Source organism: Lagenorhynchus albirostris, chromosome 18 (assembly GCF_949774975.1).
Source record: "Lagenorhynchus albirostris chromosome 18, mLagAlb1.1, whole genome shotgun sequence".
Taxonomy (NCBI): domain Eukaryota; kingdom Metazoa; phylum Chordata; class Mammalia; order Artiodactyla; family Delphinidae; genus Lagenorhynchus; species Lagenorhynchus albirostris.
In genome coordinates, this window is record NC_083112.1 from 62,666,613 (window position 1) to 62,688,638 (window position 22,026).

The 22,026-nt window shown below is 42.4% G+C and overlaps 1 protein-coding gene across 1 annotated transcript in view; it reads left to right on the plus strand.

Moving 5' to 3' along the window:
- Positions 1-4,843: 4,843 nt before the first annotated feature.
- Positions 4,844-22,026, plus strand: part of GPC6 (glypican 6) — a 1,081,720-nt gene continuing 1,064,537 nt past the window's right edge. Inside the window, exon 1 of the mRNA XM_060128753.1 lies at positions 4,844-5,200. Coding sequence (XP_059984736.1) covers positions 5,041-5,200 — 160 coding nt within the window. The 5' untranslated portion in view covers positions 4,844-5,040. The remainder of the gene's footprint in view (positions 5,201-22,026) is intronic.

Consider the following 22,026-nt stretch of genomic DNA (forward strand, 5'->3'; position numbering starts at 1 on the left):
ACCACAAAGTTGTTATCTTTTTGTAAGAAGTATATACGCCCATTTGTTTTACATATATGAGATAATGGTAAGACACCTTTACTTTGTAAAACATGGCACAAATATTATCATCATCTGCATTTGTTAAAAGCGTGACATGTTCATTGTAAAATGATATCTTTCTCATCATAAAAAGAACTCACATTTACTGTACAAAGCTTTTAGAATGCTGATAAGAAAGAGGAATATTTAAAATCAACCTACCAAATAATATATTGAATTTCAATCTCTTTCTATGTCTAGTCTCCTATTCTTGCCTGTAGCCTTAGGAGCTTCCCCGCGAAAGCACTCCCTGGCTGCCCCTTCCCACTTCCACGTAGAGTTGCCACACGGTGGTAATCAGTTATACATGATGTTTCAGTATTCTCTCCACCTACTTCATATACAATTCCATGTGGTATGGCATCTACCCCATTACTTTACTAAAATGTTTCTGTTGCAGTTTCCAGTAAGCCTCTTTATCATCATCCAAGGACCATTTTCTCCATCTTCCTTGGCTTTGACATCCTCTGGGATTTGCTTCATGTTTGAAAATCTTCTAACTTGGATTCCATGATGGTACTTCATTTTTGTTTGCTTCTTATATTTGCACCTAACCCGTCTGTTGCCTTCACTTCCTTTGTTCTTCCTTTAGGTTGCTATATACATTAATTTTGCTTTCATTTGTAAACAGCAGAGTAACCAAATGACAGTGGCATAAACTACAGGATATTTATGAATTATTTAACAAGAAGTTAAGAGGTTGGCGGTCCCAGGGCTGATTTTGTGACTCAAACAGGAATCAAGGATCTAGGTTCTTTCCATCCTCTGTTCTGTCATTCTGTCTCAATGTCTTTTCTCCTACTCACAAGATGGCCAACTAGCTCTAAGAAGACAGGAGGCAAAGGCAAAAAGACCTTTCTGCTCCTATTCCTGCCTTTAATCAGGAAAAACGGTTTTCTCAGAAATCTTTTCCTTATATCTCATTGGCCAGAAATGGGTGTTACGCCCACCCCTACACTATAATGGAAAAGGGAAAGATTGTCCTGACTTGCCTCGACCAGTCGTGGTCCAGCCCTTGGCGCTCCGAACACAGTCAGGCAAGAAAGAAGAGCCGACGGTCATGCAGTGGGCAACGGACAGGGGCAGCTCTACTTACCTATCAGCTGTGGCCGCTCCTTTAGACCAGTCTTTTTCTCTCCATATCTTAAAATCTCTTAGGCTCCATTCATCTTATGCCCAGAAGGAGTTGTTGTGTAAAAACAGCTGGGATGTGAAAGTGCTGTATAAACAGGAGTCTTATGTCATAGGAGATATACCATATTTTCCCAACAAGACTTACACTTAAAAAATTTTTTTAACATCTTTATTGGAGTATAATTGCTTTACAGTGGTTAGTTTCTGCTTTATAACAAAGTGAATCAGCTATACATATACATATATCCCCATATCCCCTCCCTCTTGCATCTCCCTCCCACCCTCCCTAACCCACCCCTCTAGGTGGTCACAAAGCACCGAGCTGGTCTCCCTGTGCTATGCAGCTGCTTCCCACGAGCTGTCTGTTTTACATTTGGTAGTGTATATATGTCCATGCCACTCTCTCACTTCGTCCCAGCTTACCCTTCCCCGTCCCCGTGTCCTCAGGTCCATTCTCTACATCTGCGTCTTTTTTCCTGTCCTGCCCCTAGGTACTTCAGAACCATTTTTTTTTTTTTAGATTCCATATATATGTGTTAGCATATGGTATTTGTTTTTCTTTTTCTGACTTACTTCACTCTGTATGACAGTCTCTAGGTCCACCCACCTCACTGCAAATAACTCAATTTCGTTTCTTTTTATGGCTGAGTAATATTCCACTGTATATAGACTAACAATTTTAAAATAACTTTTTAATAATTTTTTGTGTGTATTGAACCAAGGACCAAAGCATCCTAATCCTTTCTGCAAAATTTATCTTCACCGTCTTTCCATTTACTATCTTCCTATTCTGGTCTCAGTCACCTGAAATCTTGACCTTTGTGGCAGAGTTCTATGTGTTTCTTCTACTTACCTTTCTCTGGCTTCTATGGGCTTGCTTCTTTTGGTTTGATGTTCTTCATGTTCTAACTTTTTTCCCTATTATACAATATAAACATTACTGCCAGGGTTCAAGTCCTTCAGCTAACCTTCTTTTTCCTATCTAAATCAAACACCAACTTCTCCTTAATATGAGTTCTCATCTTTCTAGTCAGGCCTCTTTGATAAACGTCCATGACCTTCAAGTCTCATTCCAATACCTCATCTAGGCTCTGCTGTTGCCCTTAGCTGGAAAGTTTGACTTTATTTCTTACACCACTTCACTACTCAGTGAGTGGACTACACAGGGTTTGAGAGCACCAGTAAAGCAAGTTACTTAATTCTTTGGTCTGATTGGAATCTACAAACTTACCTTAAATTGTTTCACCCTCCTGATGGGATTAAACTAATCTACGTCTGATTAAGTTATAATTTTTTCCATACTAGCCTTGGTACAAGTGTAGGAGCTACGTACAATAACCTAGTGTTGTACAGTTGCATTGAATGCTCATTAAATACTTCATGATTGATTTTCAAATAATTTAAAACATATATACTGTATTTTTACCTATTCTTCCTCCACTTCGTGTCCTTTCTATTGTATTATTTGCTATATACTGCTAGAGTAAGGATAAATTACAATGAGTCCCAGTGCGAGATGAGAGGATAAATTATGTGTATTTACCCCCTTCCTCTGGAGTGTGAAATGCCCACCACCTGGCTCTGACAGAAACAGAAGGTTGAAGGTCATGTCAAATATCATAGAAATAATGACTTGGCTATAGCAATTCCTAATCCTACCCAACTTATCCTTTGTCCACAAAGTCACTAGAGTATATTTTGTTCTCATCTCGATTTCAGACTTTGAGGGAAATAAGTGCAGTCACTTAAGTTCTGCCAGTTAGTACAATATCACGAAGGCAAACATTGTGCTAAAATTTTAAGAGAAAAAAATATGTGAGTGTTGTTTTCAGAAAGATATATTTAGCTATGGAGTTTTCAAGAAGAAAAAATCAAATTGTAAATAAGAGAACCTCATTTTTAAGCATTTCCTTAGTTTCAATCCGGTTGGATCTTAAACTCAGGAGTCTTTTTGGTGGAGTAAAAGAGAAGGAATTAATTAAAGAGAGGATGAAGAGGTACCTAATGTGTTGTAATGATGATGAAGATGATTACGACCGTGATGGTGATAACAAACAGAATGACAAATTTCATGAGTCATTCTGGTCATTAATAGCTGTCATCTGAAAAACATAGCTTTATAGGTAAGCTCCAAAAAGCTGGACATTACCCAATAGTTATTTCTGAATAATGTGCTGACCTAAATACATACAGCCACACAAGTAAGCATCACCTTTTAAACATTCATTTATTTATTAATTTTTTTGGTCTTGGATTTAACTACCCCAGTAGTTGCATGAGCTTTGGGTTTCAACACATACTTCTGCCTAGCAGAGTTCATTAACATAAGAAGATTGGTAAGAATTTTCACATTTATCCCATTTCACAGAACTTGGGTATAAGACAGGAAGAAATAAGTGAATTGATTCTCCACTTGAGAGTTCTGTTAACTTGGAAGAAAACAGTAAGTCTAGTATGTGAGTATTTGAAGAGAGGGAAAGAAGACCTCTCTTCCCTCCCCAATATCTTCCTTCATGTACCCCAAAGACCCCTGCTCTCTCATTTTCTCACTGCTTCTTTGTTCTGCTTCTTCTCCTTAGCTTTCCTGTTCCTCCACACACTAGACACCTAAGATCATGATTTTTGATCCAAGAGTATGTAATATTTGAAGTTTAAAAGGGGGACATTTTTGAGTCCAGCACCCAAAATCTGAAAATAAGAAAAACTACTGGTCTCTCATGTGCGCTTGAACTGCCTTTACAGAAGAAAAACAAAGTCAAAGAGAAATGAGACCAGCAATTAGAGTAGTGACTGTGCCCTGCTATTTGCGTTTCCCCTATAATTGTTCATTTCTACGCTGCCTTTGGGTTTCAGTAGGTCGTGAATTGTTTCTCATATTCAGAGCAACAATTGGAATTGTGTTGTCCTTTACGTCCACAAAAATATAGCTTACTAACATAAGTTAATGACTGCAAAATGCTTTTTGTGTCTAGATGACTTTGTTATGGCATTTAAAGGTAGCATTTCGGATCAGCATGAAGGATGTTCAGGGAATGAGAAAATAGGAACCTTTCCCTTTTTCTCCCCCTCCCTTCTTCTACCGAGTAGAAAGAAATCCAGTCCAGGTTTTGCCTTCGACTCTGCCTCTGAATTTCGGCTGTGCAATGTGTAGCACGTTTCTCTCCCGCCCCTCCTTTTTCCTTCCCTCTTGCCTCCAGTGTCTGTCTCCAGGATTTCTCTCTTCCTATTTCAGGAGGACTCTCACAGGCTCCCTCAGCCTGTGTGAAGCTGAGGTTTCCCCTAGATCCCGTATATCCCCAACACATACCTCCACGCACACGCGGCCCCAAGAACCCCGCGCTCACACCGACACACACTCGCGCGCGCACACCCCCGCGGTCGCCTGTCCATCTCCCTCCCGGGAGAGCCGGCGCGCGTCCCCACCTTCGCCGCACACTCCCGCGAGCGGAGCTCGCCGCGCGCTAGATAATTCTGCGGCTCGGAACTCGGATCGCAGCTCTCAACCCCCATGGTGGTTTTCTAAACATTTCTTTTCCTCCTCTTTCTCGTTTTTATTGCACCGTTTTCGGTCTGGGGGGCCAGAGGAGCAAGGCGGGTGCTTTCCCAGCCAGCCCTGGTTGGCTTGCCATCCTCCATCAGGCATATAAAAGTTTGCTGAGCATAGTCCAGAGGGCTGCGCTGCTCGTCCCCTCGGCTGGCGGAAGGGGGTGACGCTGGGCAGCGGCGAGGAGCGCGCCGCCGGCTCTGGCGGGCTTTCGGCTTGAGGGGCAAGGTGAAGAGCGCACGGGTCCCGGGGTTCACCGAGCTGGATTTGCATGTTGCACCATGCCTTCTTGGATCGGGGCTGTGATTCTTCCCCTCTCCGGGCTGCTGCTGTCCCTCCCAGCCGGCGCGGATGTGAAGGCTCGGAGCTGCGGCGAGGTCCGCCAGGCGTACGGTGCCAAGGGATTCAGCCTGGCGGACATCCCCTACCAGGAGATCGCAGGTAAGCTCGGGCGCGCGGCCCGGGCCGGCTGCAGCCCTCGGCGGCCGCACGTCTCCCGCGTCTCCGGAAGCCCTCCGCCTTCCCCCTGTTGCTGAGTTGTTGGTGTCCACTTTTCTGTCGGGGCTCTGCCGGCCGCCGCGCTTCTGTGCGGGGTGGCGGATGCTCCCGCGGCTTTGCCCGCGGGGGAAGGTGTGCGTCTCGGCTGCCTCATTGTGTGCACACGCGGGAGCGCCCTCCTTCCCTCCCTCCCTTCCTCCCGCGCCCTCGCGCCCCCTTCGTCGTTGGCCCCGGCCGCGGGGGCCGGGGAGCCCGGCACCCTCCGAGGCGGCCGCGGCGCGAGGGCAGCTCGCCGAGCGGGGCGCCCAGCCCGCGCCGCTCGCTCAGGCAAACTTGGAAGAACTGCGGCCGCAGTTTGCCCAGCGCCACAGTCTGAGTGGCGCCTTCTCCGCTCCCGCCCTCGCGCCAGCGGGGGCGGTGGAGAGACGCGGAGGGCTCCCTTCGCCCCTCGGTCCCCTCTCCTGACCTTCGGGGAGGCAGGGCGCCCGGGCCGCGGGCGGGAGAGGCTTGTGTGTGTGTGTGGGGGGGAACCCCACCGGGGGACTCGGCCTCCGACGTCGGCGGTTCCGGGCTGGTCTGGGGGAGTTCGTGGGCTGCCCGTTTGAGATTTGGGGCGGGCTTTCCCGTTACGGTTTCTCAGTGCTTCCCTGATTGCGGTTGGTCACTCGCGGTTCGGGGACACCCCGGCCAGCCGGCGCCGCGCCCCGTCCTGAGCGCGGCCTCGGCCGCCCGTTCTGGGAAGCCGAGTCAACTTAAGCGGGTGGCTCGCTGGTGGATTCGTCCCGGGCTCCCGGGACCCCGCGTCCCCGGCCACCAGCATTCCTCCACCGACAGCCCCTCCGACAACTTGTGCGGCAGCCTGGGTGCGTGTTTTCCGGCTCTTAGCTCCAACCGAACCCGAGCTTGTCGGGGGCTCGGTGAATGAAACGTGTTGGGGAGAGGTAATCCTGTGGCTGCGAGAGAGGCCAGGAGATGCTCCGGGGGCGCGGGCTGCGCAGACCCGGCAGCTGGAGTCCTCAGGGTCCTCGGAGGGTCGAGTCGAAACGCTGGATTTCTACCAGCCTCTCTGCGTTTTGCCAAAGAACTGGTCGCTGGAGGGAAAGCATTTTTGCCGAGATCTTAAAACATCACGGTTTCGATACGTGGTGGGATTGCTGTTTTATTGCGGTTGATCCACAAACTCTACAAGTGGGTTTTTTTACTCACACCGGAATGAGCACATTTCTAGAAACACAGGCATTGAAAAAAACAGCTTACACACCACGCTCACAGCGCGGAGCATTATATACAGGGAGCCTTTTTAAATTCTGAGCCAGACATAGGCAGCCTCTGGTGAGTCGGAGGCGGAACCTGTGGTGAATTATAAGACCACTTTTCTCTCCCTGTCACTTCTTCTCCCTTTTCCAGAGCTCCTTAATTTGTTAATCAGTGAATAGAGAGAGACTGCCCCCGCAGCTCCTTAAGTTTCTTAACTCTCCTTCCCCTTTGTCTACTGTTATTTCATTCTTTTTAATTAATTGATAAGGATCAGCTTTGCTTTTTTCCCCTCCCCCCCATCTCAGGGAATTCAACTTTTTAAAGGTGTAGAGTATGGACCACTTCTTGTAGGAACTTTTTCTCCTCTCATCTGGGCTTTTTCAAACTGTCTTTTAAACACACATCTTTCCCAACATGATTTCAGATAAGATATCTCAAAGAAGAAAAGAGTTAAGTATTTTTAAATTGCTTCAGTATTCTTTAGTGGATAATGGGACCTTCAGCAGACTACAGTTCATCCTTACCAGAGGCAAATCTCCTTCATATCAGAGGGAAGGTTTTCGGTGTGTATGATTTCTGTAGGCCCCATTGACTTTCCTGAAACATTGCCAGTGGTTGAGATAAATTCTTCAGTAGAGTTTTAACTACAGAGGGTTTTTTTCCTCTTTTTTCTCCACCCCTTGACAATTACAGTGCTTGCTAATCAGCTGTGAATTTCTAAAATGTGTGCACTTTTGTTAAAATCACTTTCTAGGACTAAGGGCACTGTTGAGTTTGCCTAAACCCTCATGTCCTTTGTGCCAGTGGAAATACTCAAGCTATAGGGTCACTGGGAGGTCAGAGGCACATCTGATAGGAAAAGAAATGAATTGAAAGATAACTGTATATTAAGGACCAACATTTTTTCAAGGTAAATTTTACTCAGTGCTCCCTATTGCTGTTGGAATGATCACTTAGGTGTCCTGTTATTAAATGAACACACTCTTCCTCTCTTCCCTCCTTCCTGATACCATTTACTTTTAATTATCTAGTATATCGTGGTTATCCTTCCCTTCAACTCCTTTCCATCCTTTGCCTTGTTTGGACTTTTACTGGTTTGCTTGAGAAGTGGCATGTGCTGTTAGTCTGCCAGGGAGCATGAATTTAAAGGAACTGCTGTTCAGATTTCAGGTTCTTGAGAGCTGTTTCTAGTTGAAAGATATTTACAGGTAGCTTGCCTGGTAAAATAACTGAGAAGTAATAAGGACATTATGTTTCATCATGACATTATTAAAGTTTTACTCAGAACTCACAGTTGTGAGATAGTGTGCCCTTTTCCATTCTAGGATAAAAGGGAGTTCTTCAAACTCAACAGATGAGGGACTGTGATGGGTAATATATAAAGTTCAACTCTCAGAGAGTGCTTGGGAAAGAGGAGGCCTTCAGGGGGCAGCTTGTACCATTAATCTTCCCTCAGCCCTGATTTTAAACCATCCCAGGCAGATCAGATAGACTATCTGTTCTTGTTTCAAAGACCTCCAAAGGAATAGACCCTTGAGCCCCTCTCAGCAATCCATTCTAATACTTAGTAATTTTTGCGGTATCAAAATGTTTCCAGATATCTAGCCAAAAGCCTTCGAAGTGTGCTTGCTTATTTTCTCTTGTTCTATCTTCTGGGAAGATATTGAGCCATGTAGCATCAAGTTCTTTGTTAGCACTGTTACTCTGATCAAAGGTCAGTGTGAAACATGCCAGTTTTTCTTCCAGCATCAGAAATATTATCTCATTTTCCAATCCAACTCATCCTGATGGCGCTAAACTTCTAAAGGAACTCACAACTGAAAAGAGCATCTGCTTAAAAGTCTGGGCAATTCAGGGAATGTTGTTTTATACTTACGGTGCCTCTGTTTTATGCTTTGAGCCTTCTTGGAGTCATTCATTATAATATGCATGTATTGCTTACTAGTGGTAATTTATTGGCTTACAGGTTAATGTTTTTCATTTATCTACCGCAACTTTACTTAACAATCTCTTATGTAGAAATCACTATGTGCCCAGCACCTATCTGAAAAACATTACTTACTTTAAAAACGTTAAACATTGCCTTACTGACTTTTTCTAATAACTTAGATGCTATCATTATCCCCATTTTAAAGATGAAAAGACCGAGCAACACAGAGACAGATAATTAATTTGCCCAAGGATGACTCAGATAGCAGGTGATGAGGCTAGAGTTCAAACGCAGGCACTCTGACCCCAGGCACTGGAGTCCATCCGCTTCACCTTGCCCACTGCCATTCTGTATTTGTCGAATGAATGCATGTAAAATCAATTCCTTCCTCATCTAATACATCTATAGCCTGGTATTATCAATCACCATATGCATTCGCTCACAGTTCTAGCTGAGTATTTTTCTATTTACTTGCAACATCTACAATTTTTCAAAATCACTTTGAATTTGGATTTTATGTTCTCTGGAATTGGCTACACTACCACCAGTAAACTGTGTACTCGTGCATTTTCCCGATCATTGTATAGATCTGGTTATATGAAAGATAGAAAGTAAAAACATGTGTCGGTTTTTTTTCAATATACTGGACCTACTTTCTGAATATTGGGTTAGTCCAAAAAAACCTACTCCAGGAAATTATCATGGGGGTAGAGGGAGGAGGGAAGTTTATCCCCACAGATTAGGAAAAACATATAACAAACTCTGTTCTCAATAATTTACTTTGCCACCTTTTTCCTATCTCAGGTATTTTGAGAGTCGGGCTATAGCTGGATATTAAGAAAGCAGTAAATTCTCTCCCATCTCTCTCTCTTTTTTTTTTTTTTTTTTTGCGGTACGCGGGCCTCTCACTGTTGTGGCCTCTCCCGTTGCGGAGCATAGGCTCCGGACGCGCAGGCTCAGCGGCCATGGCTCACGGGCCTAGCCGCTCCGCGGCATGTGGGATCTTCCCGGACCGGGGCACGAACCCGTGTCCCCTGCATCGGCAGGCGGACTCTCAACCACTGCGCCACCAGGGAAGCCCTCTCCCATCTCTTTAATATCAATCTATCTCAAAAATCTAAAAATCTGTCTCAAAGTCTAAAATTAAAAAAAACATTCTCTTATATTCCACTGATATACTAGTGACATTTTTAGTCTTTCTTTATTGTTTTCAAATTTCAAAATATGTAATGCTTCATTTTGTCTGGCCTTCGTCCAGCAGTCCTTTCCTTTTTTTGGTGGGCTTCCCGGGGAAAAGCCCTCCCTCCCTCTGCTCCCCAGCAAACCAACTTATTTGATACGTTTGCTGTTAACCCAACTCTTTTTTCAATTTTACATGTAGATATCACATTAACATAAATGAAAAAACAGAGTTTGGTAAGTCTTACTCTTTTGGAGACATATTAAATTTCCTAGTTTGGGATAAATAATTTACTTTCCATTTAGCTGCCTGATTCAGAGTTCTGATTTCTTTGCCCTCTGTTTAGTTAGACGATGTCTTTAAAATCCTTTCGAAGAACACTGTGAGGTGGAAATGAGTTAGCGGAACTTCAAATGTTTTTTTTATGATTTGTCAAGTCACTAGATTACTAAAAGATTCACATTAATTCCAGGTATCAAAGCAATCTAAAATCTGGACTATTAGGAGTACCGCTTGTTAGACTCTTGATTTGGGAATTCATTTTAGAATGATCCTTGCAAACAGAGTTATCTTAGCTGATTTAATTAGAAGATGATATGTCATCGTTGAGAATAAGAGTTCATTTGAGTTGACTGATACACTTTTTTACATAAAACTTATATCTTTTAACCGTGCTGCACTGTAATAGCTTGTGAGCAGAAATGTAGGCCACTATCAAAAGTGATTTATAATATACAGCGTTATGTTCTTTAAAATACTGTAGTATAAACATTGCATTATAATTTATGTGAGAGGGTGACTCGTGTTCTTTTACAATTATGGGTATTATGAACACTTAACAAAATATAAAATTGAGTCCTTTTAAACCAAAGTGACCTACCATTCAGTCACTAGATTTTTATAGAAATAGGAGTTTAGGATAAAAACTGTAGTAAAGGAATTATTGATCAAATAATTCATTAGCTTAGACTTAATTCATATTCAAACCCACAAAAGTGACATCATAGGACTTTTTTTTCCTCCTTAGTTCACATCTCTCAAAAGACTTCTAGCAAGGCCAGCAAGGTGACTCAGAGTTGTCTTGCCAGTATAAACAGAATAATTAATATTGCAAACTTGGTGCTTATATCCTTTTGCAGATCAAATTCTGCTCTCTTAAATCCTTTAGCTGGCATACAGCGAGACTTTAAGTAGTTTCATAGATTTCTCCAGCATTACTCAGTTTTTAGTGATTTACATGAGAGTGTTTGAAAGTGTAGTTGACTCCCTGGATGGCATGTTTGTAAATAAAGGGTTTCATAGTGCTAACTCTTGGGTAAAGGTTTAAAAATTCTAGTAATCCTGGATGGAAATATTTAAGAGTTTTTAATAACCCTGGATGAAAAATATTTTTAAACAAATGCACCAGTGAGTAACAAAGAAAAATAGAAATTTGATTCCACATTTACACATTATTCAGGTTATTATTTTTATAACCTATTCTCCATTTCTTTTAGTCATTTATGTTTCATTTTTCCAATAACTAGTTCTTATTTACCTACTATGTGTAAGTCACCACGCCAGGGACTGGCTGTAGGGCCCCAGGGAATTTTAATCCCAGCAGGGAAGCAGAAATTAAGGGCACCTTTAACAGTGAACGGCTGAGATGAGTGCACAGCACTAGGGTACCTGGCACTGGGAAAGCATTCAGTAGGATCATGTGGGGACTTCCCTGGTGGTCCAGTGGTTAAGACTCCGTGCTTGCTCTGCAGGGGGCGTGGGTTCAGGTCCCTGGTGGGGGAACTAAGATCCCCCATGCCTGGAGGTGCGGCCACAGTAAAGAAATAAATAAAAAGAAAAAAATTTGAAAAATGGAAAAATTATAGGATCCTGTGTTCTGATCACAAGGTTATGGAAATGCCTCCTTGAAGAAGAGCAATGGGCTCCGAAGCGTGAGTACAGAGTCAGCAAGAAGGGGTGGGGGGAGCAGAGGGTACACTCATTGCCTTTATGGAAAGAAGGCCCTGAAAGCATGAGAGTTCCAGTTTACATGATCACTGCGAGCCATTCTTTTACATATGAAGGAGTCCCAACATAGAGCAGTTCTAGGAGTGAGAAAGTAGAAAGTTAACAGTATCACCCGGTCCCAGGTTCTCCCCATCTTTTGGCTCTTCCATCCTCATTCCATTCATCATCCAGGTCAGGACCATGATGGAAACAAGATGGCTACTGGAGTACCAAGAGGCAAAGGGGCAATGCCCAGAGGCATAGAAAGGGACCATTTCTTCCCATGTGCATCTCTCCGTTGATGAGGCATACTAGCCTCAGCAGTCCCTCAGCAGATTTACCCACCTTTCTCATTCCAGAATTGCCTCCTATGCCCATGCTTGGAAGAGAAAGGAAAAGGACTATGGCTGTTAATCTGAACTAGTCACAGTTATACCCTAAGACAGGCTGGTAGTCACCTTTCTCACGTATATGGCCACTGAAATGCTTGGTTAATCTTCATAATCTTAATAAGGAATTTAGGGGTAACAGAGGAATTGAGAGGAATGACTCAGACTATCTGAATTAAGTATTTGGCATTCTTGCTTTAAACCAGTGTTCCTCGACTCTGGCCAGTGGTGAACTGATACATGTTAAACAATTGGCTCTCTGGAGGGTAGTGTGTGGAGAGACCTGATTTGTAGCATTTGCCAGTTTTTGTGGTTTAAATGTTCCCACTGTGACCGGTCTTGAGCTACTAACAGCTCACCACCTGGCTTACAAAATTCCAGAAGATTTAACAACTGGCTCTTTCGAGTTGGAAAGAGCCAGGGCTATCTGGGAATCATGTGAAATATTAAGAAAAATACCTGCACTTGGGCTTCATCTTCAGATAGTCTGATTTAATTGGTCTGGGAAGGGTACTTTCCCTCCCTCCCTCCCTCCCTCCCTTCCTCCCTTCTTCTCTTCCTTTCTTTTGAAAATTTCCCAAGTGATCCTGATGTGCGTCTAGGGAAGAGAGCCAGTGGTCTGGAGCAGTGCTTCATAAACTTTATCATGCATCAGAATCACTGGAGGCCTTGTTAAACGCAAACGCCTTGGTCATCCCCACAAGTTCTGACTTAGTAGTTCTGGGATAGGACCTGTAATCTGCATTGTTAACAAGTTCCCAGGTGACGTTGATGCTGTTGGTCTGGGCACCATCCTTTGAGTTTCTGGGGGCCACATTCTGGGTGCATTCAATGTGGTTTTAAGTACATGTTTTTGTCAGGAGAGACAGTCATATTTGAGCAATGATTTTGTGTTATTTTTCGCCTTGACCTTGGGTAGGAATCTCCACCCAGAAAGAGTTGCTGCTTCCAAACTGCGCACCCCGACCCTGTTTCCTCGGCGCTCTTCCAAATGTCTACATCGACCACTAGGGGGACCAAGGGAAAGAGAGTGACTGGCTCCCTTCTATCGGTCATCACCTGTGCCGGGAGCAGAAGGGGCCTAACCCAGCTGCCCTGGGCACTTCTGCGCCAGTAAAATAAAACCACAGCATTGCTTTAAAGGGGAACTGCGAAAAGTCATTTCAAGTTTCTTTCACCGTAGGATCCCTATTATTCTTTGCTAATATGGTAGGCTCCCTATGGGTATGTAGGACTCATTTTGGGGGTCTTTTTTAGAACATTTCTGGTCAAGAGTAATACCAACCCTCCCCCCCTTCCCTCCCCGGCCCCATCCCGCCTTGAGCTATTTTTCCTGTGCAGATCTAGCCGTTTGTTCCTGACTTCCAGGTACAAGGAGACTACATTTGGAGCTGGTCACCCTTCATTTTATACACATTTAATTAAAGATGTAGCATAATACATTCTGGACATGCACACCTGTGTTCTGTAGGCTTTATCAGCTGGTGGATTTGCTCCTTACATTTCTTGGATTTCTTGAGAAATCGACTTCCTCTTTTTGTGCCCCTAGAACAGCTGAGATTAGCAGGGGCAAGTGCTCCTCTGCTGAATTTCAGGGAACTAGGGGTGTTTCCTCTCAAGGCTGCAATGAAGTTGAGGCAACTCTTTTCTTTGTAAAGAAAGCACTCTGAGGTCTTCCAAAAAATGATGACTAACTTTCAGTTATTATTTTCTTAATGGGTCAGAATAGCTCAAAGTCAATAGCACTTTTGCAATGAACTTGAAAGAGCCACCATGCTTTTGGCTATTAGAGGTATTTTCAAGTGCCAGGCCTTAATTTTTTTTCCTGAGGAGGTAAGAAATGTTGTCCTTTAGCTGTTTGCTTATCCTATTTTATTCCAAATCCCAATGATTGGGAGTTTTTAAAACTTAAAAAATTTAAGATCGCTGATTTTTAACCTTTTTTTTTTGTAGCAAAAAGTTTAACAAATGATTTTGAAGAGTTTAAGTGCTCTTTGACATAATGGGAGCTCTATTTGGAAAATAAGAATTTGTAATTCTGAAGTATTAATTAGCTGGAAATGCAAGATTCCTGAACATTCCTACTTGATCTGTTCCAGCCTCTCCTCCAGCTATATGTTTGCACTGAATTTAGGGAACATAATTGACTGTTACTTTTACATTATCAAGTGCTAATGTGTGAAAGGCTTTTATTGTGCTTTTACTACTCATTTGATTATGTGGTTATCTTATTCAGTATTCTTTCACAGACTTGGGGGTATTCAGACACCAGGAGGTCAAGTACTATGTTAAAAGCGTAGACTAGGAGCTTCCCTGGTGGCGCGGTGGTTGAGAGTCTGCCTGCCGATGCTGGGGACACGGGTTCGTGCCCCGGTCCAGGAGAATCTCACATGCCGTGGAGCGGCTGGGCCCGTGAGCCATGGCTGCTGGGCCTACGCGTCCGGAGTCTGTGCTCCGCAACGGGAGAGGCCATAGCAGTGAGAGGCCCGCGCACCGCAAAAAAAAGAAAAAAAAAAGCTTAGGCCAATCTTTTTATATGACTGCCATAAAGAATATATTCATTTCACCTATATTACCATATGGCTCTCATAAAAGGTCAATTTCAATTGAATATTATAGGTTGCGAACGGCAAATCTTATGTCATCAACAAAATCATTACATATAATCTCTTCAATTACCACCTTCCCTTCTTTAAAAAAAAGGAACTTGGGGATTTCTTAAAATCAGAGATCTTCATGATGTGTTTTGTATACTAGACATATAAAAATTGTATAAACCCATGTTTTTCTATTTTAATTAAAAAAATACATGTAGGGTGATCACACTTAAATTCCAGTTAAAACAGTACATTAGGTGCAACAGATATTCACAGCAGAAAACCATGAAATTGTACTTTTTCATTTTGTTATATTAATTTAACAAATAAACTTTGAGTCAGTTTCTCAGCCTGGGTTATTGCTGTAAAGATAGATAATTTAATATTGTAAGAAGTTATATGCATAAACATAAACTAACTGCTATGATTAAAGAATGGCGATTTATTTTTGTCCAGAACATGCTTATTATTAAATTATACAAAGGTTTGCAGTTTAATACAGTGTTGACTATATATAAAAATATAGGTTATACTTATCTTAATTCTATGTAGTAACAAAGGTGCATTTTGTCACTGGAATAACAATTTCCTATAACTGAGAAACCTGTAACGCATTTTAAAGTGAGTTTTAACCTTTCTAACCATTAGTTTATAAAGTACAACTCTTGACAAAGCCATTGTGATTCCTCTGCAATATTTATTTTCAAAAATATGATGTGGTACTTGAAAAAAAAAGTTTAAAACTGCTCTCTGTTTTGAAAGGCTTTGAAACTATTCTTTGGGAGAAAAAGAGCCTCTCTCCCAATTAGTATCATCAGGAAAAACAGAAAGATGGAATACAAATAAGCGAGAGCAGGCTTTTCCCAGGGTGACACTTCCTGAAGCTATCTTCGTGCTGGGCGACAATTCTCATTTTAACCTAATGAAGCGTTAGAGAGAACCAGTGTCCTAAGAGAGAAGCCTGGAGGTTTCTGGAAGTCTCAGGCTGCCCATCTCCTCCCAGGCACTGACGGGGAGCCGCTGCCTGGGACTTCTGAAGGTGCCAGGGATGCCCAGGAGGAGGCTCTGCCGTGCAGCGCCAGCCTGTAGGTGTACCACCTTCGGCCACATTTCAGCCTGGTTCCTGTGGAATTGATTTTCACGGCTCATGACAGAAGCTGTTTTCAGCCCTTGAAGAGGAAGTGGCTGGGCTGATCCTCTCACACAAACAGCGAATTGCTCCCTGGCTTTCAGAGCCTTCGAGGTCTGCTACCTTAAGGTTCTAATGGCCTTTTAACAGTGTTTCCAGCTGAGCAGCAGATGTAAAGGATAGTGAACATTGAAAGCACTGTTCTTTTTTTTTTTTCCCCTCCCGGAAAGAATCATTTTTTAACAGACATTGTACAAACACTGTATCCCAGGACCTATTCAGTGGCATGTTAGATTTGAAAAACTGAACCAAATCTCCAATAAATATATTGTCGGTGCCATACATCTCCCACCTCGCTGGGCTCCGTGTCCCATTTTACCGGCCATCAGGAGCTGCGATCGTGTCACCATTAGTAGTGGCCCCGTTTGGTAATACCTCATCAGGGAAAAAAAGAATTAATGAAGCCCCAGAAAGCCTCTAAAACCCCTTGTACTTTCGGTCCATTCATTTTGATCCTAAAAATGACAGTATATTTCTGAAAGCAGTACACTGAGCTTTTAGAATTATATCCAGTCTGCCTTTGCCTCCCTTTCTGTTGTTTTGACGGTTCGTTTTGTCCACCTGTGGGGCAGGGGGGTGAAGGGTTTCCCGAATAGGCGGCTCTGTGCTCCCTGCAAAGTGAACTTCAAGACCTTTAAACTAAGGTTTGGTCTGAGGTTGGTATTTCAGTCTTTTGGGCTTTGGGGAAAAAAATTAAACGTTACTGAGAAACACTGGTCGAATTGGACATTTTCCATTTAAAAAAAAATAGAGAAATAGTACGTCTTTCGATTTCACTTAGGTCCAAGCAGTGCTTCTGCATTTCAGTTTTCCAGTGGTCACTGGACAAGAGAAAACCAGCCATGCAGATAAGGCATGATTCCTCACTCCGAGAGCTCACCTGTTTTACAAGCTTTTGGAAGACCTTTAGGAAGTATGTGAACTGCCACCATATTTTTTCCCCAAAGTTGAAAACATAGACACGTTGCCACTCCAATGGGAAAAGGCACACGATTTCCTCTCCTTGCTTTGCTGCTTCACTCACGCGACCCATCTGGTTTTTCTCAGGACCTCCCACTTGCTGGGTAACTTGATGGGTAAAAAATTTTAGTGTGATCAGTTAAGCTCTTCTCAGTAACAGTGGATCATGTGGGGTACTTTCTCTGGTTTTAAGCAGAGGCTGGCTTTGGCTTCTCGCTCTACTATGGACCTCTCTGTGCTTCAGTTTCGTCATCTGTGAACAGGGATGCTAACAGTCCCTACCTCTCAGTGTTGTGATTGTATCACATGAATTAACATTTAAGCTTTTAGAATAGTGCCTGGCATTTAATAAAGGCTATATACAAGTTTGCTAAACAGCAAACGCTAGGTAAGGAAATCAGTCTCTTCCATGGGTCTAGGAAGTGTCTCTTCCCCAGGAAAGCAGGGGGAAGAGGGAGTTTCCTTGGGCTCCTCCCATCTCCAGGGCCCTGCTGGCCCGCACAACTGATATCTATGATCTGATCTTGTGCAACTTGGGAAGGGCCTGGTAGCCCCCTTTCCTGAAGTATTCACCCTCACGTTGGCCATTCTGGCCCTGTAGGCCTCCTGAAGCCCTGACCTGTCCCTCACCTGGCCTCTGGCCCACCTGTAGCCTTCATTACCTTCTGGTTTACCACTCAGCTGCTTTCTGAGCCTCCAGCAGGGCTGTATGAACTGCTGGGCCAGACCTGTGTCCCCTGGGTGTGGGTGCAGCCCTCCCTCTGAGCGCCCTGTGTCTCCAAGTTTACCCTAAGGTTGGTGTCAGGTAGCCCACCGGGCAATCTCTTCCCAGGGTCCTAAGCAGAATTTGAGCCAGAAATCCCTTTTCTCTTTGGCTTCCTGTTTTGATGCAAAGCTCAGAGAGGAGAAACTGGAAGACGTGGGGAGCCGTTACCATCCCCGTGCTTCCTTTCTTCCCGCGACCTCTGGGGCCAGGATGGGTTTGCTACCCTTTCTCTTCCTGGCTGGACCTCAAGCCCTTCATGCAGGTTTGAAGACTTTTCTCCTGAAAAGGTGCAGTAACAGATACCCGTGCCTCTGGAGGTGGAAGCTTGTAAGAAAACAGTGAATTAAGGGGCAAAAATATTGAATCAGTTAAGTATCTGCAAAATATCTTCCCCATTCCATAAACAAGATGAACGCTTCCAAAGAATCTCTCAAACATCAAGTGAACTGGAAATAATATGAATTCCTTGTTTATATGGGAATCTTTGGACTTCCTGGAAGATGGTACCATACAGAAGCAAAAGGACTTAAGTCCTTGTTTTGTGCTTACTAATCGATCATTTTAAAGTTTCCTTACCTCTTTGAATCCCAGGATCCATATCTATATAAAAGGGCAATACTATAGGTTGGCTTATAACATTTTTTTGTGAGGATTAAATGGCATAATGCATGTGAACAGCCTGACAGAAATCTTCGGTAAATGTTAGTTCTTTTTTTCCCCAATTCCCTCCTGACACACGTACCGTGATGAGAAATCTGCCTATTTCTTAATCAGAAGAGGAGAGAGAAAACCTAGTAGGCTGTAATCCCCACTCTAAGACTTAGTCACTTTTAATTTCCTTCTAAGAGAGAAGCTTTAATGGAACGTTAAAAGGTGATCCTAAAATGCTGTTAAATGTCAAATAGCAAATCTTTCAAAAACATTTATTTCTCTTCTTTTTGGTCTTCTACTTGGAAATGGCTCTGAAACTTCTCTTTCAGACCATTCTCACTGGTTTGTGTTGCGCATGCCACCAGCAGAAGGATGTATAGCTGTTACGTTGCCTTGATTATTTTAATTTGCTTAAACCAGTGGTTCTCAAAATCACCCAGAAGGTATGTTCAAGTGCAGGCTGCTGGGCTCCATGCTAGGAGTTTCCGATGTAGTAGCTCTGAGATGGGGCCAGTGCCCAGGTGATGCTGATAGTCCTTGGATCATACTTTGAGACCCACTGGCTTAAATTTTAAGCCTTAAACCATCAAAGGTCAGTTTGGTTCTCCAGTGGCTTAAGAATAAATTTCGACCCTGTTGGTTTGACATTCAAGATCTCAAACTATCCTTCCAGTTTACTTCTAAGCATCCTTCTAGAAATTTCTGTCTGATAAAAACTTTTTCGCTAAACTTCATTTTCTTTCTGTGTCTCATTTCATTTGCTAATACCTCATAACAAGGCTTGGTCTGTCCTCCTCACTTTTCTCCACTAATGAAAATCCAGTTGAGCTCAGATTCCCCGTCGTGAATTTGTCCTAGGCCATACAGTCCCTAACTATTCCTTCTTTGCCAAGCTTGTGGAATGTTTGTGTATTCATTTGGTAATTAATCAAATTCTGCCTTCCCATGACTCTTATAATGTATCCTGTCATTAAATGAGTCTCTTAATTTGTGTTTCCCAAATTTGCCTGTGTGATAGCTGAGGGAACTTTCATACACATTGGTACTCCCTCGAACATAGACCTTGGGCATAGTAGGTACTCAATAAATAGTTGACTACTCCTTAATCGGAAATATAAAGAGATTTTGGAGGGGGGCGTCGGGGCTTCCAGACAACTTTCAGTAAGATCAAAATTAAATGGTGTGGTATAAAGACACCCTTATATTTTCTTTGAAAGATTGCGGCTGATAAGTTATATTAGTTTAGCCAGGGGAAATCAATTTGTGAAAGTGTAGACCACCAGATTTTATTGCGTAGAACATGCATTTTGTTGCTTTCATTTTATTTTAGAGTATAATGTTTCTTCCAATGAAACACCTGCTATATATAGGTATATGACTATCAAAATGTTTTTTTTTTAAGTGTCATTTTTTAGCTATCACTGACAGCAACTTTCAAATACTTGAAAAGATTAGAGGAGTTAAATGTAAAGAGTACTTTAAATTGCAGTGACATTTCCTGGGAGATAAAGAAATTGATAGAGAGGAAAGTTAGTTTAAAAACGTCAGGCCTTTTTAAAAGGATAAAGCCATCACATTATATCACCTTTGGAATGATCTATTTATGATGGAAGCTTTGAATAATAAGTTGTGCCACTGGAGTGCTCATAGGAACCACTTGTAATTTTGTGAATTCCACTTTAAACTGTTAGCTAACTAAGTTCCCTTACTTGTTTCAGGTCAGTACAAATTTATCTTTAATTAGTTGGTTAAAGAAAAACACCCACAGTTGCCCTGCCCTTGAGGTAACCAGAGAAGAGTGAAGGCAGACATATAGATGATTAATCTCAATACTATGTGGGAATGGAGTGATAAAGGTGCTGGGAGCCTAGAGAAAAGCAGGTAGAGGTGGGAGGACAGGTACAGGTAACATATTGGAGGCGGAGGGGGAGAGAAAGTGAGGGCTCTGGACCAAGGATTCTGAAATGCCTTTTTTCTCCACTAGAACAATTTATTTCTTATACAGTATTACTTGTCCTTCCACATAAATGGATGAACCCTAATTATATAGTAAATAGGGAAGGTTAAATTCCTCTGTTAAATACGTCATGCCTGTGAACTCCCTAAGAAATGGGCAACAATGATTTTGAAAAGTTTCATCAATCTTTGTTCAAGCAAATAGAACATGCATCTGTCCTTAGGGAATTGTATAAATTACTCAAGAATGATATTTAACCCCCAATTATTTTGGCTTCTATATTTTAGTTAATTTTCTACAGAAGTATTAAAAAGATAACCACATTTATCCCATGTGACAATCTCTGTTTAAAGATGTAGTTTTAAATGGCAATAATTCTGCCATTTCATATACGAACCTTCCTTTGGTGACATTAGCATACGATTGTGCTGTGTATTTTAAAAATTCACAGACATTATAGCTACCCTGTTGAAGTGGGTATGATGTGTATAAATAGACACATGAATATTTTGATAATCAAAGATGACACTAATGGTGAGGCAATTTTTTTTTGGCCATGGTTGGCTGAAAAGAACAGCTCATGCTCTGAATTCCTTTTACTAACAACTTTCTTGCGTAGATAGTGTAATAAGTGATTCCAGCTGGAGGAAAGGTGAAACCCAGTGAGCTTTTTTGTGCCCTCTTTGATCTAACTTGGCTTACTTTTTAGTTTCTATGTTTTCTATCACTTTTGAAACTGTGAACATTTCAACTCGTGCTGCTGTACAGTTTGCATATGAAGATGTTTTAAGCAGGTTCTGAAATCATAAAAAGTAGGGAGGATGCCCAGATGACAACAAGCAGAAAAATTCCTCCTTTAAATAAAAGGCTCCATTCTCATTTGGAAAGCAAAATGTGCTCTCTTAAAAGTAACAGCTGCAAAAAAAGCAGGAAGGCAGAACACACTAATCTAAGTTGTGAAATATGTTTGGGTAGCTTAACAGAGATTTAGCTGTTTCTGAGAAAAAAATCAAAATCTAATTTTAAAATGAAGATATTTAAAAGCCTGGAGCAAGAGAGCCTTATTGATGGAGTTGGTGAGCAGCCCGGATACAGCCACTTCCCTGCTCTGGCTGGTGGCTCTGTCCTTGCAGCGGGTGGTCTTACGCTGCAGCCCGTGGTCACATGTGTCAGCAGGCACCTGTCTTTTCAGAAAGCAATGGGTGATGAAACAAGGGAATGCCAGAAAGAGTTCATTTCTCTTAAATGATTTTGTCTTTCTTAAAGTTGATTTATACAAATTGATATTTCTTTCTACAAACAAGGTTCAAAGTTGTTTTTCCTTCCCACATGGAATTGAAGCTCTGAACTTAGGATTTCTTTAGGTGTTATATATATTGATTCTCAGGGTGTCCTGAACTTTTCCTAACAGAATAGCAGTAGCATTGAAGGTGCTGTTTCTTTTTAAATGGTATGCCTGATTTCTGAATGAAAGATGTAACGCTCTGTCAGAAATATGTATGTCTTGGGACACTGTTCTCAGGGACTGGACCAATTTCCTAACCTGGAAAGTATCAGCCTCTATACACAGCATATATTTTTGAGATTGGGGAATATGATGGGTGTGTGTGTGAACTCACTACTGCCACAATAAATAATAACAATCTAAGTTTTGTTATAGACTAATAATAAATCTGGTTTGCTAAAGTATACATTGCAGCTGTGATAGACATGCTAATTTTGTTTTCTACTCTTTGAAGGAAGTTTCTCTGTTCATTTAAAAAAATGGAGGACAGCTATACTCAACACTGTACCACCAATGCTCATGGAAAAAGGGGACAGACCCTAAGGGTGCTGTACTTTCCTATGGACGAGAGAGATCAATTTCTTTTTCTATGAAGGAATGCGTTTAGAGGGAAAAATTCTTC